Below are 26,608 nucleotides of genomic sequence, written 5' to 3' on the forward strand. Positions count from 1 at the left end.
ATCTTCCAGTTATAGCAGCATTCAAATATACAAAAGAGAGGTTATGCGCATCTAACTCAAAGACCAAAGTTTAGGGATTGGTTACGTGCGTGTCTCCTCAGAATGCAGGAATTAATAGAGATATTCACACAATGGACGTCACGTTGCATTGCCAGCTGGGTAGCAGTGGGTATACTTTCTGAGTTGCCAACAATGGGCCAAGGGAAAAGCAAGTGCGGGATTCTTTATCGCAACAAGCCTAAAAAAAAATAAGCAAAGCAATGCTAACTTGAAAATAAAGTTAGTTAATGGACTTGATCCGCACAAGCTTATTCAATTCAATTCAATTTTATTTATATAGCGCCAATTCATGAAACATGTCATCTCGAGGCACTTTACAAAGTCAAATCAATCATATTACACAGATTGGTCAACAATGTCCTATATAAGGGAATCCAGTTGATTGCTTCAAAGTCCCGACAAGCAGCATTCACTCCTGGAGAAGCGTGGAGCTACAGGGAGAGTCGTCTGCATTGTCCATGGCTTTGCAGCAATCCCTCATACTGAGCAAGCATGAAGCGACAGTGGAAAGAAAAACCACCCATTAGCGGGAAGGAAAAACCTCCAGCAGAACCGGGCTCAGTATGAACGGTCATCTGCCTCGACCAACTGGGGGTTACAGAAGACAGAGCAGAGACACAACAACACAGACAAAAAAGCACAGAAGCACACATTGATCCGGCTGGGTCGCCCGAGTGAGGGTGTATGACTAAGACCCGAAACACCCAGTGATCTCGGGAGAGTCACTGAAGATGTGTCCAGGTTGCACCATTATATTTCTGATCCAGTAATCGGTTCTACATTAGATGGTAATCTGTGTTCTCTGGATGATGTCACAGTTAACAGAACATCAGACCAGGTGTACCTACTATGAAGAAAAAAGAGAGAAAAAAAGTTAAAAGCCGAAATGACAACAGTCATTTCAATGTAATGCAATGCAAATCTGGAGAACAGTAGAAATCAGTAGAGTGAGAAAAATAGACCCTGATGTCCTCCAGTAGCCTAAGCCTATAGCAGCATAACTATAGAGGTAGCTCAGGGTAACATGAGCCACTCTGACTATAAGTTTTGTCAAAAAGGAAAGTTTTAAGATTAGTCTTAAAAGTAGACAGGGTGTCTGCCTCACGGACCAAAACAGGGAGTTGGTTCCACAGGAGAGGAGCCTGATAGCTAAAGGATCTGCCTCCCATTCTACTTTTTGGAGACTCTAGGAACCACCAGCATACCTGCAGTCTGAGTGCGAAGTGCTCTGTTAGGAACATACGGGGTAATCAGAGCTCTGATATATGATGGAGATTGATTATTATGGGCTTTATACGTTAGAAGAAGAATTTTAAATTCTATTCTTGATTTAACAGGAAGCCAGTGAAGGGAAGCTAAAATTGGAGAAATATGATCCCTTTTGTTGATTTTCATCAGAACTGCAGCATTTTGGATCAGCAGAAGACTTTGAACTGCATTTTGTGGACTTCCTGATAGTAAAGAATTACAATAGTCCAGCCTTGAAGTAACAAATGCATGGACTAGTTTTTCAGTGTCACCCCTGGGCAGAATGTTTGGCGATATTCCTGAGGTGAAAAAAGGAAACTCTGGAAACCTGTTTAATATGGGATTTAAATGAAATGTCTTGGTCGAAAATAACACCAAGATTTTTTACTTTATTACCAGAGGCCAAGTTAATGCCATCCAGATTAAGTGATTGATTAAGAACTTTATTTTTTGAGGACTCTGGTCTAAAGATTACAACTTCTGTCTTGTCAGAATTTAAATGCAGAAGTCATTAAATCACATATAATGTGATAGCTAAGAGAAAATAAATATTTAAATAAATAAATGATGGGTATTCTGTGTAGAAGTGAACAGTGAGTACCTGGAACCCAGCACCTTTAGGTGCTTGTGAGAGTGCACTTGTGTATGTAAAATTTATCCAAAAGAAAAATGGTCAATAATGGATGTGAAGAACCAAAGATCTGCCTCCCACGAGCACCGAGGTAGGCGCCAGGGGACCCATAACCCCAGACCCCCAAAGGGGCCCCTAAAGGAGGGCGCCCAGGAGGGGCAACACAGGAGGCCCCCCCCCACCAAGGGAAGAGGAGAGACGACCCGAGGAAATCCCCCAGCCGCCGCAATGGGCGCCGGAGCCCCCAGGCCCCAGGGGCGGGAGCCCCGGGGGGCAAGACCCCGTGAAGCAGCCGCCAGGAATGAATCGGCACCCACCCGGGGATCCGCCCGAACCCAAGGACCACCAATGCACCAGCGGGCCAAAGCGCCAGCCAGCGGAGGGGGGCAGGAGAGGGGGGAAGGGCTCCGCACCTAGTGGAGACTTGAGATGTTCTTGGGAGAGGGAGCGGATCGGAACCGAACCTGGCAAGAAAAAAAAAAAAAACTCATTCACACCTTCCCACCCTAACGCCCCACTCACAATGCACTGGCTAAAGATAAATAAATAAAAACACACAAACCTTCCACACATTTGCACGTGACACATCCAATAATCCCAAATTGGGGTGAGGTGGGGCACCACAATCCACCTTACCTGCTCAGTCCCCACCCCCCATACCGCACCCGGTCCAAACGCCCCCTGGCCCAAGCCCCCCGGGGTAGGGGGCCAACATTAACCGCATGAGCCACCCAACCAGAAACCCCCCCCCCCCTAAATACCTAAGCCCACTCCTTCCCCCTCCTTACCCTAGCCACCCCTCCCCCCACTCCTTTTTGGGGAGAGCAGAGGCATCAGCCCCAGCCCCGGCAAGCCACCCGGGCCCCACAAAAAACCCCACTCCCCACAGACCTCGGACCTGGCGGTCTGCCTCTCTTCCAGGCCCCAGACTCCATGCGGCAATCGGAGAGCGAGGGATCATCCCTACGCCCGCTCAGCTGTTGTGTTGTTGCGTGTTGTTCTTAAGCGTGTTTAAAACTGGGAGTACCAAAGGGGGTGCCCGGCATAGTCCACCCCCCCTCTGGAAGGTAGCTGGTGCCAGCGCACCCCCTCCAAGCAACTGCCCAGAACCCTCAATGTCTGAATGCGAGAGGGGGTGGAAGGAGCCATCTGAGGTGAGGCTCACACAACATAAGCCTCCCCCCCAGATGTCTTTACCCCGCACCCCCCATACAATGGCCTACATGTATATGCGCTGTGAAAATGTTTTAGTGAAAGTATCTAAAATGCATAATATCATCAGAAAGTGGCATCATCAGAAAGTGGCAACCTCCAGTAACGCCCCCTCCCAAGGCTCCCAACCTTCTCCAGACCCCCCCCCCCCCCCCCCCCCCGACGAAACCTGCACCGGGGGACGGCACGGACCAGGACCGAGATAGGAGTCCGGACACAGAGCCCTCCAAATGCCCACATCCCCGTGCCTGGGCAGACACCTGGGCGCACACCGGCCCAGACCCCAAGCGGCATACCCCATGGGACCCAAACCCCCTGAGGCCCCGCCGGGGCCCCGTCCAAGGGCATTTTGTGCATTTGACAGCATTAGTTTGTCTAATTCAGGGATGGGCAACTGGCGGCCCGGGGGCCGCACACGGCCACCGTCATCACTCAGTGCGGTCAGCGAATAGATCAATAATAATTTAATAATAATATTTTTTTAAAAATGTAATTCTACTTTTGACCGATAGAGGCGCACCGTGCCCAACAATAGCGGGTGCGGGCCGCTTTGCAACAGCGAGAAAGAGTCAGGAGCCATGGCAACGAGCAGCGGCATCAAGCGAAAACTTAACCGAGAAAATCGCATTTTTCAGAGAAAATAGGAAGAAGAGTACCTTTTCACCGAATTCAAAGAAAAGCCAATGTGTCTAGTTTGCTTGGAGACATTATCAGCCCTGAAAGATTATAATTTAGGCCGACATTACAACACCTTGCATAAAGTTAAATTTGAGAAATACACTGGAGCTGCCAGAACCGCTGTAGTAGCAGACCTCAAAGCAAAAGTATGTAAACAGCAGCACTTTTTCACAAAATCTACGACGTGTCAGGAGTCAGCCATCACAGCGTCTTATGATGTGGCACTCGAACTTGCCAGTGCAAAGAAGCCACTGTCGGATGGAGAAGTTGTTAAGAGGTGCGCGGTGAAAATGGCCAAAGCATTTGGTGACAACAACATAGCTAAAAACTTTGAAGCTGTGTCCTTATCCCGATGCACAGTAACACGCAGGATTTTTGACATCCACGATCACATCGATGTAAAAATGAAACAAGTCATGCAGGACTGCAAATACTTCTCATTAGCTTTGGATGAGAGTACAGATGTGACAGATGTCAGCCAACTGCTGGTTTTTGCGAGAACGATTGACAATTCATTTGATGTGCACGAGGAGTTACTGAAATTTGCATCTCTGCACGACTCTACTAAAGGCAGCGATATATTCAACGCCGTTACCAGTGCTGTGGGTGAATACGGTGGCTTCGAAAAGCTGTCAGCTGTTGTTACGGATGGCGCACCTGCGATGCAGGGAAGACACAGGTTTCGCCGGGCTACTCAGGCAAAGCGGAGTAAAATGCCCTATACTGCACTGCATCATCCATCAGGTGAGTAGCGTCATATTAATTGTGAGATGTAGGCTACTGTAGAACTGTTGTGCCGTGGTTACATAAAATAGAACGACATACAAACAATATATTTTATAACCGCAACTATTTTTTTCTAATCTTTCCAGGAAGCCCTCTGCGCAAAGACATTAAACTTTGGCCACGTCATGGATTGGGTGACAAAAGTCACTAATATCATCAGAGGAGGGAACAGATCGCTATGTCACCGGAGGTTAATCACCTTTCTGGATGAAGTGGATGCCGAGTATGGGGACTTACAACTTCATACGGATATCAGGTGGATGAGTCGAGGAAAGTGTCTGGAGCGTTTTTTTGCACTGCGCTCGGAAATACCAGTGTTCTTGGAGAACAGCATTAGTGCGCACTGCGGGAAGCTCAAAGATACAAAGTTTCTTTATGACATGGCCTTTCTGACAGACATCAGCGCGCACCTCAATCACCTCAACACACTCTTACAGGGGAGAGATCAAACAGTGTGTGATCTCTATTCTCACATGACCGCATTTCAGCGCAAGCTCGTGCTCTTCATTGATGGCTTTTCTTCCCCTCCTGCAAATCTGGCACATTTTCCCGCATGCGCTGAGATTCGCAAAGAGAGCCGCCAGTGCGAAATACAAATCCAGAAATACAGAGCAGACCTCGAAAAATTACAGGAGCAATTCAACAATCGTTTCCAAGATTTTCACAAGATGCAACCACGAATTGCGCTGTTCACAGACCCCCTTTCTGCTGCGGTCAGCGCACAACCATCGGAGCTGCAGCTCGAACTCTGCGAGTTGCAGGCAGACCCGTTTTTTCAAGCAAAGCGCAACAAGAGGGGAATTTCATTTTGGATTCTTCCTGAGGCATGTTTTCCACGTCTCCGAGATTTTGCCCTCTCAATGGCCAGTATGTTTGGGAGCACTTACATTTGCGAGAGCAGTTTTTCCAACATGAAGCACATAAAATCCAAAGAGAGAAACAGACTCACCAATGAAACACTGTTTTATTTGATGCGCATTGGGACCACAAAAATTGACATTGACATCCAATCCATTGTGAGCCAGCAGGCCAAACCACAGGTCTCTCATTAGCCTTTATTAATGTTGGGCCTCTGTGGTCTAGTTTTCTGCTATTATTCAATGTAAGTTATATGCAATCAGTTTTTTTAAAGGAGAAGTCCGGTCAAAATCAGAATTCAAACCACTGAAAGTACTTTAAATATAAAACTACTACATACTGTGCAAAAAATTATACGTTTTTTTAATTATGAATAATTTTTATTTTATCATGTTTATGTGGAGGAATCCATCTTGGTCAAGAATAGTACTGTCACCTCCCATTTTTTGACGTCACTCGGCGGACCCGCAGTTGAGCAAGTTTCAACGCTCTGTCACGGCGCACTATTTTCCAAGATGGCGACGACTGGTGTTCTGTACGAAGCAGAGAGTGATGAAGTACTTAGTGACAGTGATGAGAGCTCCGTGGAGCTATCATCATCTGATAGCGATATGGATTTTTTTAGAAGAGTTTCTTGACAGAAACCGGACTTTTGACGGAATCCAGCGTACCTATTTCCAGTGCAAACTCAGTCGGGTCCTACAGTATATATGTATACACGCGTGTGTGTGTGTGTGTGTGTGTGTGTGTGTGTGCGCGCGCTCCGCCGGCGCTGTAGCGGAGCGCACACACACACACAGCGGAGGAGAGATCGCTGAAGTAACTTAAGTTATATATTTGCCCTCTAGTAAATAGGGCAGATGGTCATTATTGTATAAATATTAAAATATAAGAGCGTTCCAGCACATGCTGGGGCGGAGGGATACCACATCACATGTGGTATCCCTCCGCCCCACTGCTCGGTGACCATCCCCGCAAATTCTAAATAAAAAATTCTAAAATAAAACATAACTTACCGAAATTCCTCGCTCTCATGTCATGTTCAAAACATTCTTCTTCAAAATGGTCGCTGCATATAACGTGTTTTCTCTCTGGCCAGAAGTTAGATGGCAAATCCGCTCTGTTCAAGTTGGCAATCCAGCAACGAGCCCGGTGGCTCATGAATCGGGAAGTTGAAATAAGCAATGTTTTTTCTACTTTTACCAGTTGTGTTGGAACATCTGATGGCCATGCACGTGGGCATTGTTGCTTCAGCAATAGCTCTTGGGAATGTCAGTGGTGAAGTCCTCTGGAAATCCGAAAAAATTATTGATGATCGCAGCTATGTAGAACGGCTCCTATTGACTTTGCATGGAAAGCGGAGAGAAATGCTGTCGCCGCTTCCGCTTTTCCACGCCACAGGATGTGATGTCAAACGCCCCTTACTGCCCAAATATGGGCAGTAATGTCAGCCCCCATACACAGTGATTCAGACGACAATTTATGTTTTTATTTTCTTATTGATTAAAGATAAGTTCATTAAATAACCACAAACGTATTAGTTTTAGTTATAGCTAATGATACCCTGATTTTTCCTTGTTGACCGGACTTCCCCTTTAAACTTTTTTGTTCTTTGTTATTAAAGAGTTCAGTTTTGCATTTTTTAAAGCTTTGTCTTAGTTTGTGTATAAAATAAATACATTTTAACATGTCCATAAGAAACAATTTGTAATCAGTTTTTTAAGCAAACTTTTTGTTCTTTGATATTAAAGAGTTCAAATTCCTTTTTGCACTTTTTTTTTTTTAAAAGTGTCTTTTGCTTAAGGACATATTAAAATGCATTTATATGCAGAATATAGTTGTATGTTGGTGCAGTAAAATACAGATATAAATTCGTACAAATTTTTTTCTTATTGAGAATCATTTGTAGCGTCTTTCATATCCAATTATTTGAAGTGCGTCATGTGGCCCGTGGCCCTCCAATGGTCATGCTGAAAAAAAATATCATGGAAGTTGCCTATCATGGAAGTTGCCCATCCCTGGTCTAATTGTTGCTGCTAGAGGTTCTATAAAGATGGCAAAAAGGGATGGGGAAAGCAGGCATCCTTACCTAGTGCCCCTCTGGAGACTAAAGCTGGAAGATATTTGGTTATTTGTCCTGACACAGGCTGTTGTAGAACTGTATAAAATTTTTAACCAATTTATAAAAAAAATTGCCAAAACCAAATTTATGTAGAGTAGCGAATAAAATCAAATGCTTTTTCTGCATCTAAAGACAATATATTGGTTTTAATATTTTTACTGTACACAGTGAATATTGTAGTGTTAAAGTAACACTTAAAGAGTTGATTTTAACACCATTTCAGAGTGTATTTGGTCCCACTCTGAATTAGTGCTAAATTAACTCTTTCCATAGAGTTTAGAATTTTAGAGTGAAATTAACTCTAAATAGTGTAAACAATTAACACTGGCTTACACTGAATAGTGTAATTACAATTTTACAGTTCAGAATAACACCGCATGTAGATACTAAAAGTTAACACTGGAGAGTAAAACAACTTTGTTAAGTGTTGATATAACACACTACTGTGTTGGTTAATTTACTTCCTTGCAGTGAAAAATAAATTCCTATAGAGCAAAATTTTAACACTCTATAGTGTGAATGAAGTTTAACACTTTCTGCAAATAAATCTTAGTGTTAACTTTACACTGGATGGAATCTTTTGTGGAGTCACCCTAAATGCAAATAAAATAACAAGTTTACACTAAATATAAAATTCAATGACTTTATTAGCAGCAATCAACTACAGTATGTCAGGCTAAAATACTGTCTCATAGAAACCTATTAAAAGAATACAATATTTAAAACATTGGCTTTAAGTCAGCATAAAATGGCAATAAGGAACAACATACAAAGAGGAATCTGTCGTTCCATACTTGAGTTGTAAATCAAATGGTCTAAAGTAAACCAGCTCATCTATGTTCAACACCTTAAGAACCCTGTCTGGATGCACCCTGACCTTAAATGCATGGTAATGATCGTCAAAACACAGTTTCCATCAGTTTTCCACAGAGCAATACAGTGTCATCTTTCATAACAATAATTTTGATCTTACAAAACACAGGCATCTCAAATGCAACCTCAGTGCAGATAATGAATTCACGGCGGTACTCTGTACCATGATGTTTCATCCACTTTGCAGAAAACACACTGGTAGACAATGCAGCTCCAAATTTGAAAGCGATCTCTGAACCTTCTTTGAAATCATTTAGTGTCACCATCTTACCTGTGTAAAAGTGTGGAAAGCCTGAGTTCTTTTAAATCTTTTAAATCAAAATTAAAAACACATCTCTTTAAAATTGCCTTTGACTGTTCTAGTTAAACAGTTTTACTGTTTTTAATGTTCTTTTTTGTTACTACATTCTATCCCTACTTGCTTTTATTCTATTTTCTATCTACATTTTATTATTTTGGTATATCTTAATCATGTAAAGCACTTTGTATTGTCTTGTACTGAATTGTGCTATATAAATAAATTTGCCTTGCCTTTGCCTTGCCTTACCTGGTCCTAAGATGAATTGTTGCTTGCTAAAGGACTCCTGATACATTGCCACACAACTTTGGTGCTTTTTAGCCAATGTCTTGGTAACATTTTTAAAGCTTTTTAATTGTTTCTTTAAAAAAAATATGTTTAGCTTCATACCTCATGCGCCACGTGTGCAGAACTGGGCCAATGTTTCTTATAGTACGAGGGTAGTGTATCATGAAGTGATGCTTTGGTAACACATTGATTTGTAGGAAATAACTGCTTGAAGAGCCGATGATGATCAATGATTAAATGTTTGAGATAAAAGGTAATTCCTTCAGAAAGGACTGGTGAAAATATAATGTTAACAATGTGCAAAAGCAATAGAAGATGCCAGTGCTTGTCATCTGTGTCTGTTAAATCACCAAAGAGCAAAGGCATATTACGTAGCAAGCACCAAGATTGTATGGCATTTAACCCCAAATCATTACTTCCATCAAACAACTTGACTCTAAGGTGGACGGTTTGCAACCATAGTCAAAGGCATGTATTCTACCAGCGAGTTGTTCAGCATTTAGGAAGTTTTCCTGAATGTAATGAAGGACAAGTTTGACTTCAAACTGAGCAACTCCCTCTAAAATATCATGCAGAAAAGTTGTTGGCTGTGTTGAAATACTCAAGTGAATTTAGTGGACAAATGCGTTTGACAGCATATACAGGACTGTCTCAGAAAATTAGAATATTGTGATAAAGTTCTTTATTTTCTGTAATGCAATTAAAAAACATGAAATGTCATACATTCTGGATTCATTACAAATCAACTGAAATATCGCAAGCCTTTTATTGTTTTAATTTCGCTGATTATGGCGTATAGCTGAAGAAAACTAAAAAATCCTATCTCAAAATATTAGAATATTTCCTCAGACCAAGTAAAAAAAAAAATTATAACAGCAAAACAAAATCAAACATTTGAAAATGTCCATTAATGCACTCAGTACTTGGTTGGGAATCCTTTTGCACAGATTACTGCATCAATGCGGCGTGGCATGGAGGCAATCAGCCTGTGGCATTGCTGAGGTGTTATGGATGCCCAGGATGCTTCAATAGCGGCCTTTAGCTCATTTGCATTGTTGGGTCTGGTGTCCTTCAGCTTCTTCTTCACAATACCCCACAAATTCTCTATGGGGTTCAGGTCAGGGGAATTGTCAGGCCAATCAAGGACAGTAATGCCATGGTCAGTACACCAGTTACTGGTGGTTTTGGCACTGTGGGCAGGTGCCAGATCATGCTGGAAAATGAAATCATCATCTCCATAGAGCTTTTCAGCAGATGGAAGCATGTAGTGCTCTAAAATCTCTTGGTACACAGTTGCATTTACTCTGGACTTGATGAAACACAGTGGACCAACACCAGCAGCTGACATGGCTCCCCAAACCATTGTTGACTGTGGGAACTTCACACTGGATTTCAAGCAACTTGGATTTTGCGCCTCTCCAGCCTTTCTCCAGACTCTGGCGCCTTGACTACCAAATGACATACAAAACTTGCTTTCATCTGAAAAGAGGACTTTGGACCACTCTGCAACTGTCCAGTGCTTCTTTTCCATAGCCCAAGTCAGACGCTTCTTCCGTTGTCTTGACTTCAGAAGTGGCTTGACCATAGGAATACGGCTATTGTAGCCCATTTCCCGGACACGTCTGTGAACAGTGGCTTTTGATACCTGGACTCCAGCTTCAGTCCACTGTCTTTGAAGCTCCCCCAAATTCTGGAAGCGGCTCTTCTTCACAATGCTGTTAAGGCTGCGATCACCTCTCTTGGTTGTGCAGCGTTTCCTGCCACATTTCCCCCTTCCAATACACTTTTTGTGAATGTGCTTTGAAACTGCACTCTGTGAACAGCCTGCTCTTTGAGAAATTTCTTTTTGTGTCTTTCCCTCCTGATGGAGGGTGTCAATGATGGTCTTCTGTACAGCAGTCAGATCAGCAGTCTTCCCCATACTTGTGATTTAGTTTACTGAACCAAGCTGAGTGTTTTTCAAGGCTCAGGAAATTAGACGATTCAAGTGATTAGTTGAATAGCCTACTAGTATACTTTTTCACGATATTCTAATATTTTGAGATAGGATATTTGGGGTTTTAAGCTGTAGCCATTATCATGATATTAAACCATATATAAAAGGCTTGCAATATTTCAGTGATTTGAATGAATCCAGAAGGTATGACATTTCATGTTTTTTAATTGCATTACAGGAAAGAAAATAAAGCCACTTATAACAATATTCTAATTTTCTGAGACAGTCCTGTATGTGAGGTTTAGGACGTTGTGTATGTTGTGCAGCAGTTTGTGCATTTACAGCTGTCTCGGCTCCTTGACTTTGTGCACAATTTTTAAACAGAAGACTCTTGAGTACCACACATTCGGATATCATCTAAAAGAACCAGCTTTGTTTTTGAAATAACTAAATCCCTTCTCAAGGTCAAGAACAGGAAACGCAAATCCACTAAAACGAGCCCAAATGACTTGCCACAAAAGGCACACAAAACACGAGAAATGCAAAAGATATATGCCCCAATTGTGCCTGAAACTTTTTGGACCCACATGATTTCTCTCTTTAAAACATATCACTTAAATCCTTCAGTCTTCAAGTACTTTTTAAGTCACGAAAAAAAAAATAGTTGCCATCTGCATAGACACCTTCCTTGGGTACATGCCTTGGCTTGAACAGATCTGAAAGTTCTGGGTTTTGAAAAATTGTCTTCAGTGTTTCCAAAATTGGAATATATGCAAATATATCGGTTACAATGACCTGATCATATGTCCCAGTTGTTTTGTTTCTTCTGCTGTCAAATCTTGTGCCAAGAACCTTTTTGATTCCACCAACTGGAAACACAACACAAAAGAATTCAACACACTAGGAATATGTCACAACACGTCATTTCCCCATTGTGAGACAATAAAGAGATTTTCTATTCTATGCTGCACCAAAAGAGCAAACACTGGAGAGAGAAACTCCCTCCAGACAGTGACGGGCTCAACAAGTTCTTCAAATCATGTAAATATTATCAAAACTCTTACATGCTTAGCTTCCGCATCCAGCCTCTGGCGTTTTCTGGAGGGACTACCAGGAATGATGTCTGTAACTTCAGAGTCCCAAGAATTGAGCGATGATGATTGGGACGGCTCAGGAGAAGCTACTTTTGAGACAGATTCTCATCATGAATTGAGAAATGGAAATAAATTAACCGGTCACTTCTAATAATCACAATCTTCATTAGACAACCCATCCTTTAAATAATATAGATTAGAGACAAACCTGAGTCATATTTGATGGTCAACACTCCAATTGAGGGATTCATTACCACATCCTCAAAAACATCTTCATCCAACTCAGTCCCTGAACTGTCGACAACTTTCACACCTTCTGTTACAGCTGGGACACCAAACTTTGCAAATGCTATGAAATGGACACAACAGCTTGTAAAACAGGAAAAATCATTGCTTATAACATTTCACTACTGCCTTAATCTTAACAACTTTTAAGGGTGTGACTAGAAAGGGAAACACAAAAGTTGTTGATAAATTCCAAAACCTAAGACCTTATAATTTTCAATTATTCTGCAATAATATTATAGTATATCACTTTAAAACAGCTAAATCTAGTGATTATTAGCATTTAAAGATTCTTCTGCAAATCTTAATTCCACAATATCAGTTTTTTTACCTGCAGCCAAAAATTCTTTAAGATTTGGCTCTGTTATTCTAACAAACTTTTGGACATCACCAAGTTTTGTTTTAAGCAGCATGTTCCCTGCTGAAAAGAAAAGAAAAGAAAAGAAAAGAAAAGAAAAGAAAATCAGCATAGTTCAGGGCTAAAGTTTATGTGCTCATTAATACAATAAAAAACTATATACACTGCATTCTCTCAAATTTGAGAGTAGGTACATTAGAATCTCACGCATTTCATCAGAACAGGCCAGAAGCAAGGTCACCTTTTATGAGGTGAATACTGTTCAATAAAGTATAATTATTACGTATAATTTAGTGCTGTCAAACTATATTAATTTTAATCGTGATTAATTGTTTATTTCAATATTTAACTCGAGAATAATCGCAAATTAAACTCATATTTTATCTTTTTATTTCTGAAAGTGTAAAAGCCCATTTGGGCATTTTAATATGCGATTTTGTAATAAATGACCAGGAAAAAAAACATACTTGTACAAAAAAATATTTTATTTTTTATTTTCAAGCACTTTTCAGAATTGGAATGAAAACATCCTGGTGCCATAAAATATTAAACTCTGGCCAATAATGGCTAAATCATTAATAACTGATATTTACACAATGTGTAAACAAATATGTAAATAAATAAATATTTCATGCCGAAAGATTTTTTTTGCCTCTTAAACAAAAAGATAGAAATGGTATTAAGCATTTACATTTAAAATAATACTAATTTTACATTTTAGAGATAAAAAAAAGACAAATTAATAAGCATTATATGGTTTTTGGGTTGGGTTTCTGCAATGTTATCAGCGTGTAAAAATTCATCTTTAGAACCAATCAATCTTCTAAATGTTGATCTGCACCGCATGATCTACTTTCAGCAGTTATCACCAGTCATTGTAGCTGTAAACTGCAGAAAATACGGGCAGAGTTTCTCTTCCTGTCTTTACTCCCTTGGCTCCTATGTCAGGATTAGCTCCAGTGCATTATGATGCGGAGGGATATATGACGAGCGTGCATCACCACTGACGCTAGCTTGCTAGCTATCTGGACCGGGAAGCTTTTCTGACCGTTCCAAAATACGTATTTAAATAAATAAACAGCCAAATTTCTATAAATACAACCGTATTACCCTCCCCCCCAACCGGGAACCTTGCGTGTTGCTATGGTTTCTTTTAACTCGGCGCCATCTGCCTCAGCAACTGATCACCGCACTTGGCTTCCATGTTTGAACAGGGTAGGGTAAGCTATCATTAGCGGTAGCCAAGAGACAAGGAGGGAAACTTTGAATCTCAATATAAACCATTTATGTAATCTTATAAAAAAAACAGCCATATCTCCAAAACATTTAAACGACAATGTCTGTCAATACAACCTGCAATGATAAAAAATACAATGCTTTCTCATTACCTAGTTTTTTTTACAGCACTAGTGGCTCTTTTTTGTACCCGCTCGAGCATGAACTTTAGCTAGCTAGCTAGCCAACTCCTACACAAGCAATATTCGTTATTTTACAATATTTTACACCGCAAAGGAATGCACAAGCAAACATCCAGGCTATAATGACAAAATTAAATTAACATAACTCTTGATAGCTTGACTGCGATTAAATGTTATAGTTAATTAGCCAGCTTTATGCTACTCGTACATGGACTTGACATTCACTCGGACACTAGACATTAGCCTTCTGAAATTCAGCATTTGAAGAAATAAAACCAGCCGAGGTTCACAGTTAACAATGATATACAGTAATTCTAAAAATGCAGGGTCTGTTAAAAGGACAAATTATGCGTTTGATAGTGAATAAGAAAAAAACTTACTGCAGTCGCTCGAGATGAAGAATGAAGAAAATGGCTGGCTGAAATTTCTGTTGGACCGGGGAGGTGGGCGGAGCTTTCCAGAGTACGTTTCACACCGCCTATTTTAACAACGTATGTTTTCACCAACACTGGGCGGGATCTTACTCCAGTTGTTGCTGTAACAACTTTGAAAGAATCAGTGACACTGCACATGCAGTGTCAGTGACACTGCATATTTAACACTGTGGAATTTACTGTGTAGGAATAATCAAAATAAATTAAGTAATCTGTGTGTGTTTGTGGATGACTGCCTTCCTCTGATGAAACCAGTGTGATCAGAGTGGATTATGAGAGGAGTGACTTTATCTAATCGTTTTGCAAAAGCTTTACAGATTATTTTAATATCCACATTAATTAATTACGAGAACTGGTGGGAAACATAGGATATTTGCCTTGCTTAAGCAAAAGACTGATGGTAGCAGAATTCATATTGGCTGAAAATCTGCCTTTTTCCTGAATTTCCTGCAACATTCTGTGGAACGTTGGTGCCTGACTATTCCAGTACTCTTTATAAAACTCAGAAGGGAATCTATCTGGACCTGGAGCCTTTTTATTGGGCATGCTTTTTAGAGCTTCCTGGATTTCAACTGTTTTCAGCGGGGAGTCCAGTGTCGTTCGTTGGCTATCTGATTTTATCCAGAAATTGCTTGATGTCATTATCTGATGGATTTATCTGTGATGTGTATAAGGATTTGTAGAAATCTCGGAAGGTGTTGTTTATACTACCTGGATCACATAATGTATTACCAGTTGAATCTGTAACTGCAAATATAGTAATTTTTTCCTTATTTATTTTAAGCTGATTAGCTAAGAAGCTTCCTGACTTATTGCCATGTTCAAAATGTTCTATTCGAAGTCTTTGTATTAGAAATTTATTTTGCTTTTCAATATATTGATTTAATTCTAATTTTACTTCACGGATTTTACCCAACTTTCCCTCTTCTTTAGAGGTTTCTAGTAACTTAAGTTTTTCTTCTAATTTCTGAATCTTTTTGTTTTCTATCTTTTTTTTATGAGATGAGAATGAAATTATTTTACCTCTCATCACTGCTTTCCCTGCTTCTCATAGTATAGACGCCGATATGCCTGGCAGATCACTGTATTCCAAGTATGAAGCCCACTGTTCTTTGAAAAAGTGTATAAATTCTTCATATTTAAGCAGCGATGTATTAAATGTCCAGCTTTTGTTTTGTAGGGTTATGTTTTTATTAATTAGGGTTAAAGTAACGGGAGCATGATCACTGACAGCAATAGGATGAATTACAGCCTCTAAAACGTCCGACAGCAGTGAGCTGCTGATTAGGAAATAATCCAAACGAGAGTAAGAAAGGTGAACATTTGAGAAAAAAGTATATTCCTTATTGTTAGGACAAAGAGAACGCCACGCATCGCAAAGACCAAGATCACTCATGTATTGTTTGACTACATTTATTGACTGCCAACTTCGCTGAGTCCCTGTTGTATTCAACCTGTTTATATCGTCATTTAGACCAAAATTGAAGTCACCCCCAATAATTAGAGAATAATCCCCGTGTTTTGGAAGTGCATGGAAGAGTTTGTGGAAAAATGAGGGGTCACCAACATTTGGACCATATATACTGACAATACATAACTTCTGGTTATGGATAGCTATTTTAATTATTATGTATCTACCTTCAGGATCTATAGTTTTGTCTAATATTTTAAAACTAACGTTTTTGTGGATTACGATTGCTACATCTCTCTGTCTACAGTTATAGCAGGCAGCAAACACATTAGGGAACTCAGGTGAGTTAAGATCACTTACAGTTGTAGCTGATTTATGGGTTTCTTGCAATAAGATAACATCTGCCTTTAATCTAGTAAACTGGTTAAAGATCTTTAACATTTTCTCTCTGGTGCCAGCTCCATGCACATTCCATGTCACAAACATTACATTCATCATAGGTGTAAGTGAGAAGCTAAAAAGTGCATGCCCTCGAAAAAATAGTTATACATAGACCCATGTAGCATCATATAACGTGCTTGTGATTGTCTGGTCAACGGGAAAGAAGCAGACGAATAATATAAAGAAATACAGAGAATTAAGAGAGTGCAAAGAGTGAGAAAAGGTGGAAGAGGAAGAACCACAGCCCATGCCTCGTGTACCCAACCGTGACTAACAACAATACCGTGCCAACCAGTGAGGTGCGGTAGGGTTCATAGCTGGTGAGGCACTGACGTCATCAGTCAGATTTACAAATATATACACTCTACAGAGTAGACTCGTTGCAAAGTGCTGAAGGAGACTGATTGAGCCAAATCAATTCACCAAGAGGGTGAGGGTCTGGGACGGGTTTTATCGGTCTTCTTACCTCTGAGCCGGTGGACCTGATGAAAGGTCATGTTTTTTACCTGATCCGCCGGGATTTTCAGCTTCTGCTGGAGGAATTCACAGATTTTCACCTCGACATCCTCCTCCTGCTGCTCCGGGATGCCTGCAAAGACGAGATTATCCCTCATACTACTACACAATAAAAATCACAAAATGAACTACGTGACTCATTAGTTGAGATTCAATTTAAGAGCCTTTCTGACTCTTCAAGGGCACTAATATTGGTACATAGAACAATATTTATACTGACCTGTGGTATAAGAAAGACAGACACACGTTGAGCTTCTTTTACCTTCAACCAGAAGATTTATTCTTCTTGTGTGCTCAATCTTTTCTATGCCACCAACGTGTCAGCGCGCGGAACCACATGGACTAAATGAAATAACACCATATAACCTATTACAATGAGAAATCAAAGACACAAAACGAAAAATCATGTTGGGGTGCCTGTTTTCTAACTTCTTGGTTTTATCCACTAAAGACCTGCTTTTTACCCGTCTACAAAAACACTCGTCCAGATAGCTCTCCAGGCTCGTCAAGGTCTCTTCGTCTAGTTTATTCCCTCATGAAAAATGAGACAGTTGTTAATGTTTCAACTTTACTTTGTATAATTTTCAGTTATTGGTTAGTACTTACCTGAGTGGTTTTAAATTTTTAACTGCATGTATGCCGCCATTTTACATACGCACAGCTCACAGCTCTCACGAGATCTCAGCCGCTCATCCAGTCTTTCCTTCCCATTCTGTGTATCAGTAACCAGGGCCGGTTCTAGCCCTTTGGTTGCCCTAGGCGAAATTGAGTTTTGCGCCCCCCCTCACTTTTGCCGTGCGAAATACCAGTACTGTTTTCAGCATCTGTTTAGTGCTTCATTGAGTTGTGTTTACAGTTCCACAAAGAGTGCTGTGCGGTGAATTGTGCCTACAGTTGCGCAAAGTGTGTGTTACAAAATTGCAAATTCAGTGCAAAGCAGTGTTTGTTATTTTAGTTTTGTGAACTCAGTGAGTGGATTTGCGATAAGTATTAATAGTTTTAGAAATTGTGCTATAAGAATCAAGGGTTGTGTTTAAGCATTCAGAAAAAACTGTAACTTAGCATGGAGTGATGCATAGACAACAAATACCAGAATAGGTTTCAGAACCTTTTCTTTTTTATTATTTTAAATTATTTATTACACACTCAAAGTTAGGACTGTGCAAAAACACTCAACCATCTGTAAGGACACTTAGATAAAGTATAACTAATTAACTGGATTTTGATGATTATTTGTACATCCATTTTGAATACTCAATGCATATAATCACTACAAAATATTTTATTTATATTAGTATCCTCCACCCATTCTCAAGCTAATAATATAGCACAAAATTCTGCTGCATATATACTGAGATAATTAGATGTCCTTTTTGAAATAATCTTTGTCAGCAATCACCACTGCTTTACTAGTTGCTTCACTTTGTCTTTTTATTTTCATGTATCTATGTCTACATGTGTTGTCTTTTACTTTCCTGTATCTGTTTATTCACTTGTGTGTAAATGCACCCCAGCAATCAAAAAAATTGTTATGAGAAATTTTACCCACTGCTGCTTTTTTTTTTAGATGCTGCTAGCAGAGCTGGAGAAAATAAAAACTAAGCAGGTTGATGCAGCATCAGAGCCCCCATCACTGATAAGTTCATTTGTGAAACCAACAAAAGATGATGCCATCAATCTCTCATTCAGTCGATTTTCAAAAAGACCATGAAATGATTTTATTAGTAATTGCTTATATTACATAATAACCACAACAATTTTGTTTACATGCATGTTTTAGATTTTATTCTTTCAGCTTGGGTATTTTTTTTAACTGCCAACAGGTGACCTTAAAGGTAAAGTCATCTTCATGTCCTGGGGGTGGGAAGTGGGCCCTTATACAGCTGCCTGCACACGAGGGTATCACAGCCCTGGTATCTTTGCCTAAATAGTCCCAACACCATCTCACAAATTGTCTATAGGCTATATGCCTATGCTGTTGCTTGTATTGGGACCAAGCAACCTGCACTGTCCAAGCATTTAGACACACCGCTTCCATGCCAGGATGGTCTGTGTCAGGGATTTCTCCATCCATATCCTCTCTGGCTTCTTCAATCTTAGCAACAACCAAGCCGATTTCCTGGCAACAGATGCACTCTCACAGAATCCATTATTGGCAGTGAAAACAGGAACACCTAAAAAATAAGATTGATTAATTGTATATTTGTATATGAATTACACACCATAACTGATTTACTAAATTCACTATTAATGCATTTATGGTAAGTTGGAAATTGATTTACATTTCAGGAAATATTTAGGCCTCAATATTACTCAGTGTATATTTTTGATATATTATTTTTGACTTTTGTTATGCTAGTATTTAGGTAGGCTAAATATTAATGTACAGATACTGTTTTTAAAATATTGTCAAGGGATTCTTTATGATAAGTAGCACCTCATCATTGGGCCTAACTAGGCCATGGCATAAATTCATTTTTAGTTGTGAATAAATGCTCATTCATTTTAGTGATACATTTTGTCCTCATCTCTTTATTTAAGATAAGATAGACTTTAATGATCTCACAGTGGAGAAATTCGCTTGTCACTTCGGCTCAATAAAAGTGACAAAAGTTGGAAAAAGACTGATTATCTTGGCGTTTAAAATAACACAAAACAGCGCAAGAAGACCTCGTTTATTTATTTTTATTTTATAATTTTGTAGACAGCTGCCGATTAAACTAATGTTACAACCTTGATATGATTATATGCGTTGTTTTACCGAAAAATCAATTATAAGCGCCGTGAAAACGGCTGCAATGTGCGCTCCCGACAAAGGGAGGGGGGTGGGGGGATAGATTTTCACAGGGGAACTAAATTTCGCACAACACCGACATTTTAGTCATTAAATATCTATGGTGCCTAAAAGAAAATGATGTCAACATAGGAAAAAATATTTGAACTGTGAAGTTAAAAGAAAAAACTTGTCCTACCATTCATCTAATCTCCTGACGTCCAATCTCCACTCCTTGTCCGACTCGCTGTTGTTCGTCTGCTGCCTTCTCTTCATCTGAAATCTCTGGGTGGAACATGTGAGGCTCCAGACACAAATATTCTTCCTCCTATACATCAGAATGGTCTCCTGGTAGGAATCGCTCGGTTGAAGTCGAAATTTCGCTTTCAGATTTCTCGTTTTGGCTCTCGCATGTAGTGCAGTAATCCGCCATGTTGAGATGAACGCACACGTTCTGACGTCATATTTTGCTATATTATATACGTAAGGTTAAGTCAAACTGATGTACGCTTCATAACCGGTTTAATTCGCTTTTTTTCTAATTCTATGATTAATGGGAAGTAAGCCTAAGGGCGACGCTAGAGGGCGCCCCCAACACATTTGTCGCCCTAGGCAATTGCCTAGCTCGCCTATAGCAATCACCGGCCCTGTCAGTAACGGTGGTCATGTCTAATGCCACAGCTGAGCAGAGCTTCTCAACCTTTTGCTGACTGACACCTCCCTCCAGTCATTGGAGACAATAATGATAACTATTTAAAAGAAAATAACAGAAATAGGTCTTTCCACAGTTTACCCCTCCTCTCCCCCATTGACCGCGGCAGATAGGATCCAGCTTCCCCACGAGACTACATGGATAAGCGGGTAGGAAAAAAATGGATGGAGGGAAGTTACATAGCCCATGTTGGAACAAGTAGGGAGGGAGTTATGGACAACTTGGGGACCCACTGCTCTAGAATTACCACATATCCCAGAATAACAGTCCCCGGTTTAGACGATGTGTCCCCTTTTAAAATTGGCCAAGATTTGTCCGCAATTTCACCGTTTTATGAATGAGAACCTCAAAGCCTAAAGTTCGCTGTAATGGGAGCTTGGTGCGCTGCTGTGAGTGAAAGACAGAGACCGCGGTCAATGTCCCTTCCCCCCCACCCACGCACACACAGTCTGACCTGCACAGTGGCCACCCTTCTTCCTCCCCTCTGCCATATTGTTTAGGATCAGGTGTGGTATTTTCCGCCTAGGTTTAAGTGCATGAAGATTAATACCGCGTCTCTACTCCGCCCCCACCCATCTCTCCAAGGCAGCTGTCCTTTTCCCCACTAATATCAGGGTTAGGGTTGTTGCTATTCTGACAGCCCAAGTATGTTCACATGCAGAGACTCTGTCTTTCTTCTGTCAGTATACCAGTGCCTCCGTTCTGCCCACAAGGTCTGCATGCATTGTATGCATGTGTGTATACACTTTCAGACGTACTAAATATAGAGGCAAAACTGTGTCAACTACCGGTTTCAGCTTTGGAAAATCGCTTTACAGGTATTAAGTATTCACATTTGCATATTCCCCCCCATAAACCTTCATGTTTCGGTCATTAGCATGTGATCTGCATATTCATGAAGACACTTACACAAAAGGTTTATACTTACTTTTCTGCTCATTTTATATACACAAATTGCTTTGCTCCTGGTTTGAAGACCAGCTTTGTACACACTAATCGCTTTGCACCTGTTTTAATACAAACAATCCTTAATGCAAACAAACTTTTGATAAAAGGCCCATAATATGCAACAACCATATAACATATGATAAAAAATACAAAAAGAGAATTTTAATGAAAGATGTCTTACCGGAAGAAAACAATGGACAAATGATCTTAAAGAAGTGTGTAATTCAATCCAATCCAATTTAAAACACATTAAAAAAAACAATTGTTTGAACCAAAGAGTTCTATACAAAGAAAATAAACATAGATCAATATAAAAACATATATAACAATCTTAGCAAATAAATCACACAAAATAACAAGTAACTCATGCTGTGTTGAACAACAGGGAAAAATATCAGTCGTACTCTCTAAATAAAAATGGTATAAATATAAAGTAACATAAGATAAAACCAGTAAAAGAGTTTTTTTTAAAAAAAGAGGAATGATGGATGAATGAATAATAAAAGAGGAGAGCTGATATAGGTTGCTAGAGAACAGAGACTCATTCACTCTTTTCTGTCTGCAGGTCAAAGAAGGAGATGGAGAGAGTTATCTTTTTGAAGGTTAAAGGACAAGTAGAGAAAAAAGGGCAAGGGATGGAAGGGTTGATAGAGATCAGAAGTAGTTGTAAAGAAAGAAAAAGACAGAAAAAGATGGGAAAAAAACACGGTTTTAAGAAAAAGAAATGGACTGATAAAGACGAAGCGAAAGACGATCTAAAGTAATTTCTTGTCTCCAAGGTGGAGACAGCTTTTACACCGTTAATACTTCCCACTGTGAGCGTGTGTGTGTGTGTGTGTGTGTGTGTGTGTGTGTGTGTGCGTGTGTCTGCTACCGCCAGCTCTTTAACGAGGGACTGCTGCTAATTTCAGAGCTAATACTAAACTGTTCCACACCGCTGAATCTGGGGAGGTGAAAGTGGAGAAGGAGTGGAGAGGAGGAACAGGAGGACATATCGATTGAGTGAAGGAGAGCTAGAAACGTCCTGGGTGATGAAGGGAAACACATAATGTGTAAATGAGATGTGAGCTAGAGATTAGAAGAAAAAGAAGATGAAATAGAAAAGCAGTACAACATGATCAAGAAGAAGAGCAGGCTTTTTGGTAGCGATGCGTACGGGCATAGATTGTACACCCTGTATAAAAATATTTAGAAAGTATACGCCCCTGCTTTTAGGATGTACGTATTTGGTCCGCTCTAATTTTTCCCCAGAAACTTTGCTCAATGTTCAAAATTTGCTGGTCCAGCCTTCACTTAGCCCCAATCTTGAATCTTTCCTTTAAAGGTATACTATGCAACCGGGGTTGATTTTCCAGCGAGGCTCCCCCAGAGGGCGAAAGTAAAAGTGTACTGTCATAAAGATGCTCAGCTGTTCTGGTTTCTCCGTCAAGCCAGGCGCGGTTGTTTTGAGCTTAGCAGACAGGCGAACGCAATGAAAAGTCGAAAAAACGACAGTACAAACAATGACTAACACAGTGAAAGTATGAACATCAGGGTTTCCAGCAGCGCTATCTTGGCGAGGCGGCCGCCTCGCCAAACTCATGCTACCGCCTCGCCAACATAAAAAAAAAAAAAAAAATAATAATAATAATAAAAAAACTCGATATGCTTGCATGTTTATTTGACGTTAACACTCGGTTCTTGGTTGCTTTCGTGCGTGCATATAGTGAATGGCAGGGCAAAAACACATGGAGTTCTCGCCGTAAAGCAAGACCAACTCTCGCGGTCTTGCACGAGACTTCTGAGCCTGTGGGTGCGGGCCGATGGCTCTTGCAATTGCAAATACAGTATTTCCCCCACAGACCACCAGGGTGGCCGAGAAAACCTTTGTTCGACCTGAAATGACTGATTTAATCATCCAAAACGGTATGAAACACATTAATTAACTGAAAAATGTTGCATAGTATGCCTTTAAGTTTCGTGCTAAGCTCACATCTCATGAATGTCGCATTTAACTGGCCATTTTTTACATGAAGCAGCACAGGTGGGTGCTGTTAATGGTTGAACATCTAATGTCCGTACGGCAGGGGTTAAAGCAAAAATAATGAATTTGGCTGAAATCTTTTTCCAGTCAGCCCATATATTCCTGGGGATGTGGAAACCATTCCACATTACGTACCACACTTGCTTATTGTGCAAAGTCAACTTTAACCAAATCTGGCAGTTTTAAAATATGCATTGACAATTCCTGTATCTCTCCCACCTTACAACTTCAGAGCCTTGGCATCATCCTAGACAGCCCTGACCATCCTTCACTTTCCACATCCATAACATCACCCTAGTTCAGGGTTTCCCGCAGCGCTCTCTTGGCGAGGCCAAGCTCCTCGCCAAACTCACGCCACCGCCTCGGCAACATTCAAAAAAAAATAAAATAAAATAAAAACCTAACTCGATATGCTTGCATCTTTATTTGTTGTTGCTTTCACGCGTGCATAAAGTGAATGGCAGGAAAAAATACAGGCGCTCCGCTCCGCAGGTCGTCCGCGCAAAGCTTGTTCCCCCACCCCCCGCCGGTCCGACAACTCAACACCTCGCCTAAGCAAATTCCTGGGGGAAACACTGTAGTTAACTTACTTTCTTATTAGCAGCATCAAGCATATTCTTGCTTCACACTTTCGCCAAACTCGTACATCGTCCACTCACCTCTTGACTTTACAGTTTCAACTCTCTTCCCTCCCTGTCCCCCAGAAAACCCTCAATAAACTGCAACTAGTACAAAAGACAGCAGCTTGCATCATTACAGACATGAGAATAGACACACTTGCCCAGAGTTGTTCTCAGATATTCAATCCGCTGAACTTTCTGACTTGTTGGTTTGCATAAATCCAAAGAAAACCTTTGACCACCACCACTTTCATTCATGCCATCTGTGGCAAGTTTGAGATTATCCTCCAAACGTTAAAATGATGGAACACCAACAAACCTCAGACTTGCACATGCCCCTTTGCAAAGACCCAACCTACTATCTTTTTGATTGGCTAACATCCCGGCTCTGTCAGGTTTCATTGGTTGAGTGCAGCTCCAGTTTAAAACCTTGAATAAAAAGTCTAAACGGAACCAAGTAGATATATAGTTTTCTCTCATTTGCTTGTTTAGGGGGCACTGTAAAACTGTTTGACAATGCCCATTCCCAACCCTAACCCCCCCCCCCCAAATTCCAATTAATCAGAATCAAGTGTACTGCCAAGTAGGTTTGAACTTACAAGGAAATTGACTTGGTGTTGATGGTGCAGACAGTATATATATATATATATATATATATATATATATATATATATATATATATATATATATATATAATCTATAGCTATGTACACAGTAGACTGTGCGTTAATGTAACCCAGGAGGTCTGGTGATGCTACGTTGGTGTAGCTTGTAGGTCCTGAACGGGGGAGGGAGAGAGGCAAGTGTCAAGTGTCATGGCCTTGTTGATAAGGCTGGTAGCGGATGGGAAGAAATTGTTCTTGTGGCGTGAAGTTTTGGTCCTGATGGACCGCAGTCTCCTGCCAGAGGGAAGTGCCTTAAATAGTTAGTGACTGGGGTGCAAGGGATCAGCCACAATCTTCCCATTTGCCAGATTATAATATTAACAAAAATCTGAAATAAAACCACAGGTGAGATATGGTCTGGTTTGTATGTTTTAGTTAAAAGTCAAACGACACCATTCTGAACGAGATGAAGGTGGGAAAGAGAGGCCAGACTCATCCAAGCTTTAAGTGAATTGCAACAATCTAGTGGAGCTGCAATAAAACATGGATTATTATCTCCAGGTCACACTTTGACACCACTGGTTTTAGTTTGGAAACCTGGAGTAACTGAAAGAAACTTGTCTGCTAAACACTGCTGACCTGCTTGTTGAAATTGAAACCTGAAGGCAGTGTTATATGAATATCTCTTACCTGTTGCTTAGCCATTGAAGACCATAACTCATGTCCATCCAGGCTTTGATGTCTTCTAGACACATCTGTATTCCCCACTCAACATTCCAATATTTTTAAAAGAATAAAAGTAATAATATCACTAATAATCAAACTCCACACAGCTGAGCAAAGACCCAGCTCTTCCGGACACCTTAAAAAGCTTTTTCGTTGAGAGGACACTATTAGAAAATGTTGTTTGTCTGAATTTCTGATCTCTCCAATATAGACCTTCTCACAAGGAAAATAGGAAGATAAGAGGGAGAGAGCATGGCTTTGTTCTAGAGGGCACCTTTTTGAGGGGCAGTCCCTTTGGGGAGGGAGTCTGTGCTGCTTCTTATATCATTAGAGACAGAGTCTGATTTTATTATCTGTGTTTCCAACCAATTCTCATGCAAATATTGAGCACATTTTTAAAATATTGCAAAAAACAAAATGCACATCAGACATGTTTCCAATTTACTGGTTTATAGCAAATTAACCAGGAGACGTCATCATACGTTGATGTTTGCTGTAATAAACAGGAAGCAGATGGTGCAAACTAGCATGGACCACAGATCAGTAATGCAGCAAGGCTATGAATGTGCCAAGATTTTATTTTATGGATGAGACTTAGAAATGCTCGCATCTCTTTGTTGATCCATGGATACCTGATGCTTCCAGACCTGTTTTCGAGCATTATGGGAATATCCAAGAAGATGCCGGTAACATAAATAGCTGGTCAGTCATGTGAGGTAAACGTTTGTTACATTAGAACTGATTCGACAAATGTGTTTACATCTCCAATTTAGCACACTTACCGTTTTTCAAAAAAAATATTTTGAATTTTGGCTTTTCAATCAACCCCTTCTAATGCAATACTTGAAAATGTGCATTAAAAAAACATTGGTGGAAATGCGACTATTGTGACTTCCAGCCAACAGTGTGATATTTACGTCTTCTCCTGGCTGATTTTCAACATGACCACCTTTCACCTTTCACCTCTCCCTGCACTTCTCTATGGTCCCTGCCTGCCTGAAAAATTGTGCCCGTGTCATTGTGCCTGTGATTCACCTGCCTCAATGATTACCATCCTGTCACGCTGACACCTGTCACCATGAAGTGCTTTGAAATAATCCTCCTGAAGTACATCAAGTATGCTATCCCTGCTGGCCTTGAAAGCCTGCCGTACACCTGCAGGTTGAATCTTTTTACAGAGGACACTGTTTCATTAGCACTTCACACGGCTCTGACTCGCATAGTCATGTTATGACCATGTTATGCATGTTATAG

The 26,608-nt window shown here is 40.5% G+C and overlaps 2 protein-coding genes and 1 long non-coding RNA gene across 8 annotated transcripts in view; 2 read left to right on the top strand and 1 right to left on the bottom strand.

Moving 5' to 3' along the window:
- Positions 1-26,608, top strand: part of LOC105919040 (neuronal PAS domain-containing protein 3) — a 1,017,839-nt gene that overhangs the window by 260,503 nt on the left and 730,728 nt on the right. The window lies entirely within an intron of this gene.
- On the top strand, positions 3,611-5,797 carry LOC118562333 (general transcription factor II-I repeat domain-containing protein 2A-like). The gene is made up of 2 exons (XM_036134643.1): positions 3,611-4,573; positions 4,702-5,797. Exons 1-2 carry the CDS (start codon positions 4,478-4,480, stop codon positions 5,665-5,667), a joined length of 1,062 nt encoding a protein of 353 aa, XP_035990536.1. The 5' UTR covers positions 3,611-4,477; the 3' UTR covers positions 5,668-5,797.
- LOC118562335 lies at positions 11,714-13,131 on the bottom strand. Its single transcript, XR_004930569.1, has 3 exons — positions 12,701-13,131; positions 12,055-12,433; positions 11,714-11,859 (listed from the first exon to the last, which is right to left on the bottom strand). It is a non-coding gene; the product is annotated as an uncharacterized LOC118562335 (long non-coding RNA).

This window comes from Fundulus heteroclitus, unplaced genomic scaffold (assembly GCF_011125445.2).
Source record: "Fundulus heteroclitus isolate FHET01 unplaced genomic scaffold, MU-UCD_Fhet_4.1 scaffold_87, whole genome shotgun sequence".
NCBI lineage: Eukaryota > Metazoa > Chordata > Actinopteri > Cyprinodontiformes > Fundulidae > Fundulus > Fundulus heteroclitus.